Below are 4,269 nucleotides of genomic sequence, written 5' to 3' on the forward strand. Positions count from 1 at the left end.
GGTCACCATCCATCCCTGGCACACAAGCCACCTGGGCACCATTTTACTCACAGAAGTGAGTTGTCCTGTATTTTTAATTAAATCAAAGTAAATAGTTGATATACAGCATTCTAAATTTTCACATTGACCTATAAGTGAGTCTATTGTGCATTTAAATACCGCTGAATTCTCCTTTGCTGTCCTTTTCAGTTATGTATTAGTGGAACCCAAAGCATTGTGAGTTCTCGGTTTTCATCAGGGAGTACAACTTACATGCCGTTTCCCCCCTGTACTAATAAATAATATCTAATTCTCCTTAGGAATAGCATGTGTTCAAATTAGCAGCTTCCCAGAGAAGTATAACTGCTGCCAAATGCAAGGAAAGGAGTGTTTTGCTTTTTGCTATTAACATCCCTAAAAGCCTCAGGGGTCACAACAGCCTGGGAGGATGGGCTGATTGTTTCATGTTTGGGTTAAACTCACCTGCCAGTAGGTGAATTCAAGGTGTATGAGCGGCACAGCAGGAAGTTAATTTTCTCCACCCACCGGTCTGGACAAGGCATTTGACTTTGCACTGAATTGCTACAGTCACCTCTCTCCTTCCTGACAGAGGCTTCAGTTCTGATCAGCACAAGGATTGGGGGCCAGGGGCCAAAATTCAGGGATGGAACTGCTGACCTGGATTGCTGTTGCCATCCTCTTGCTGTCCTCTGCTTGCCAGAATTCGCTTGCGAAAGGTGATTCATCCTTTTCTGATTTGTCGCAACTTACGGTTGTAGTTGGGATATTGTTGCACAGGTGTGTGGGGGTGAAGTTGGCAATCTATGTGGCTTAGTAGTGGGAGAGGGGCTTGTGTTTAGAAATGCATGTGCTGTCTTACTGTCATCCTCAAGGAAAGGAATTTGTTTTCGTTTTCGTTTTTAAAATACCTTAGTTAGGTATCAATGCAACGAATGCTACTTTGGAAAAAGGCATTTTTATTTATTTATTTAAAAAATATTAAATTGCCACATACAATGAAAAATCAGGCTTGATAAACCAAAGGCCAGGGTGTCTTGGCTAAAGATATTTCACATAGGGAAAATGCTTAGAAAGGCTCAACATGGCACCTAGGGAAGCCATGTATGCCTGTTATATTAGGGCAAGGTTTTAAAGCTTTGCAATGGGAAGTGCAAAAATGGGAAGACGGTGGCTCAGTGGGGAAGGACGTGCCTTGCATACAGAAGGTTCTGTGTTTCCTATCCCTGGAATCTTGGGGTGCTTTTTTTAAAAAATAGGGTCAGGTTTCAGGAGCTAGGAAAGCTCCCCCCCCCCAAACCACAAAGAGCTGCTGCCAGTCAAGAGCAGACCAGAGGGGGCCCAATGGGCACATTTGCAAATGAGAAGCTGTTTGCGGCACCTTGAAGATGGGCACACTTTGCCTGCAACCAAGCACACGCATGCACACTAATTACCCCCCTCAAATCCAGGATATTGGTTCAAAAAGTGTTTTTGCTTCCCCAAGCCTAATCTCTTTGGGGAGGGATTTTCCTGAGAGCGCAGTTTGGGAATCCAGAGTTAACCATCCCAGTCCAATTTGAGGAGGATAGAAATGAAAGGCTGCAGAAATCAGGCAGTGCACCTGTGAGCCATGAAGTAGTTCCATTTCTCTGTGTTCATGACTGGGACTAAGGCCACCCTACCTTCGCACTTTCCATGTTAGTAATTTGTGATTGCTTAATTTCAAAAATCAATCAATCAATCAATAACTGGTTGGGCAGTTACTTAATCACAACATGCGCACTCACAAGACTGTGCACACCCGCACCATACATTTAAAGCACACCCAATGCACATTGAAAGTACATGGTTTCTCCCAAAGGATTCTGGGAACTGTAGTTTCCTCTCCCCCAGGGCCATACTTCCAGCACTCTTTAACAGACCACTGTTGCCAGGATTCTTGGGGGGAAAGCCATGTGCTTTGAATGTGAGTTGGGTGTGCTTTCAGTCACAGAATCACATAATTGTAGAGTTGGGAGGTACCCCATGCATATATATGGTGCAGAACAGTGTTTAGAAGTGTATGAGGAGGACGGCAATAAGCATGGAGTGCATATTTTCACTCTCCAGCAAGGCAGCTACCGTGAATTCAGAGAGCTCTTGAGATCTGACCTTTTCTTAGGAACAAAAAATAATGAGCACACAATCAAGGAATTCTTTAGGGATGTTGTCTCCGTGTAGGAGATGGAGAAGGCACTTCCTCAGCTTTCCCAAGGTAGGAATCTAAATCTGTTCTCAGGTTTCTCAGTCTAAAGCATAGCTTTTTCTTATTTTCTAGCGACCGACGGACACTCTTCCAACTCTTCAGACTTATGTCCTCGTAAGTATCATTACTTCTGTTTCCAGTGTTCAGAATGTGAGCAACCTTTCTTACGGAATCCAAATGTAATGCCACGGATGGTGGCAGTACATTCTGAAAAAGCAGTGCGGTGTTAGAAATCGTTGTAGTGTAAACTGTCTCTCATGCCTTGCTACACTGCCGTTTCTACGGGCATATACGCTCGGTATTTATTACCCCTGCTATGCAAAAATCTCCAAATGTATCTGAACTTCAATGTCTAAAATCCCTGGTAGAGGACAAGGATCCTGAGATCACATTAAGGGTAGCCAAAATCTGTTTGATTGCCATAAAACTTAGGGAACAAGCTGTGCTATCATAATGATTAAGGCCTTAAGTGATAATTTTAGGTTATATGTTAGTGACTAAGTTTTAATTTATATATATCTATATCTAGATTAACTGTTGCTATATCTGTATTGTCCCTGTTGTACCTAATTGCAAATGCAAATGTATCCCTATCGTGTTTTATGACTTCCTTGATATTGTATGTAGGCTGTCACTGGTCTGTGACCGAAATAATAAATTCATTCGTTCGTTGTAGGGCTTTTAGTTAATGTAATCCAGGAGTCAGGGTGTAAGGCACGGTCAGGTATTCATTGCTGCCAAGTGCTTGCCTCCTTCTGCCCCTTCACTGCTGTGGCTATGTCACCCTCACAACGTTTTGTATGTTCCAGTTCCCAAGAGTCTGGCATCTAGGTTTTACACCAAGCTCAGGAGTGGTGGAGCCCAGAGGCAGCTGAAGGATCACAGAAGCATAGAGGTGGAAGGGACCCCTAGGGTCACCCAACTCCTTTCGATGCAAGAATAGATAGGAAGACAGAATCCTGGTTGGCTGCTCCTCTGCTTATTTTAAGTTATTCTAAAAAAAAAAATGGTTTGGTCGCTATCCTTTGTGTACAGAGTACAATCTGCAGTGAGGTGACCTCCATATTGGTAAGGCATTCAAGGTTCAACCTACCTTTTGTGTTGTGCCAGCAGAAAGTCATATACAGTATATGTATATACTGTATATGACCAAGACAGGCTCTCTTCTCTTTCTCTGTCATCAGATGTCAGTTTCTGCTCAGAGGCCTCCAGATGTTGTCAGTTTGGAGTGGATGAATATGGCTGGATCGCTGCAGCTGTCGGGTGGAGTCTCTGGTTCCTCACGCTTATCCTTCTCTGCATTGATAAACTCATGAAGCTCAGACCTGATGAACCCAAATATTTGGAAGCATAACACTTGGCTAAGCTTACAGCTAGTTATATCTTTCTGTCGTACAGGATGAAACAAGGGGATGAAGAAAGTAACTTAGCCTGCTCTGCTAAGTACAGAAAACGGACGTTATTCATGGCTTCATAAAAAGGGCCTAAGTTGAGGAACAAAGCATGGCCAAGATATGCTTTATTGTTTTTATAAAAATTCCTGTAACTTCCCAAGCCTCTAGAAGAAAATCCTCGTTCCTTCTTGTAGCTGGTCTGTCAAATATGTGTGCCCTGGTTTCTGTCATAGTTGTGAAAAGAACAATTTACACCCTCTGAAACTGGGATGGAGAATCTGTAAACCTTGAGCTAGCCAGCATTTACTTCTGATGACACATGCTGTGACATTTTGAATGGTCAGCGGCTTTCTCTCTTTGTATGAACCCAAGACAGGCACTGTGTAAATGAGGAAATACTTCTTGGTTCTTTTTTAGAAAGCCCTAACCTGCTTCTGCTGTACAGTAAACACAAGATCAGATGCTTGCACAACAACTTAATTGTGTTTCCATTCTACTTCAGCTCATTTCTCAACTGCCATACAGAAACTGCCACCCACCCTGCCCAAAAAAATATGGTCTATTCACTATTTTTTTAAAATCTGCGGCATTCACTGTGATGTTTTAAAGAGCAAGGAAACTTTGTTTTCACGTTGTTGGCAATAAGACTAC

At 42.8% G+C, this 4,269-nt stretch overlaps 1 protein-coding gene across 1 annotated transcript; it reads left to right on the forward strand.

The window, feature by feature from the left end:
* Positions 1-568: 568 nt before the first annotated feature.
* TMEM213 (transmembrane protein 213) lies at positions 569-4,034 on the forward strand. The gene is made up of 3 exons (XM_083462124.1): positions 569-716; positions 2,297-2,338; positions 3,409-4,034. The coding sequence occupies exons 1-3, from the start codon at positions 644-646 to the stop codon at positions 3,576-3,578; spliced, it is 285 nt and encodes a 94-aa protein (XP_083318250.1). The 5' UTR covers positions 569-643; the 3' UTR covers positions 3,579-4,034.
* The last annotated feature ends 235 nt before the right edge of the window (positions 4,035-4,269 follow it).

Source organism: Podarcis liolepis, assembly GCF_965112155.1.
Source record: "Podarcis liolepis genome assembly, chromosome: 10".
Lineage (NCBI taxonomy): Eukaryota > Metazoa > Chordata > Lepidosauria > Squamata > Lacertidae > Podarcis > Podarcis liolepis.

Coding starts and splice junctions, on each gene's coding strand:
- TMEM213 (XM_083462124.1), top strand. CDS start 644: ATGGAACTGCTGACCTGGATTGCTGTTGCCATCCTCTTGCTGTCCTCT. Junction 717..2,296: donor CCAGAATTCGCTTGCGAAAG/GTGATTCATCCT, acceptor CTTATTTTCTAG/CGACCGACGGACACTCTTCC. Junction 2,339..3,408: donor CTCTTCAGACTTATGTCCTC/GTAAGTATCATT, acceptor CTCTGTCATCAG/ATGTCAGTTTCTGCTCAGAG.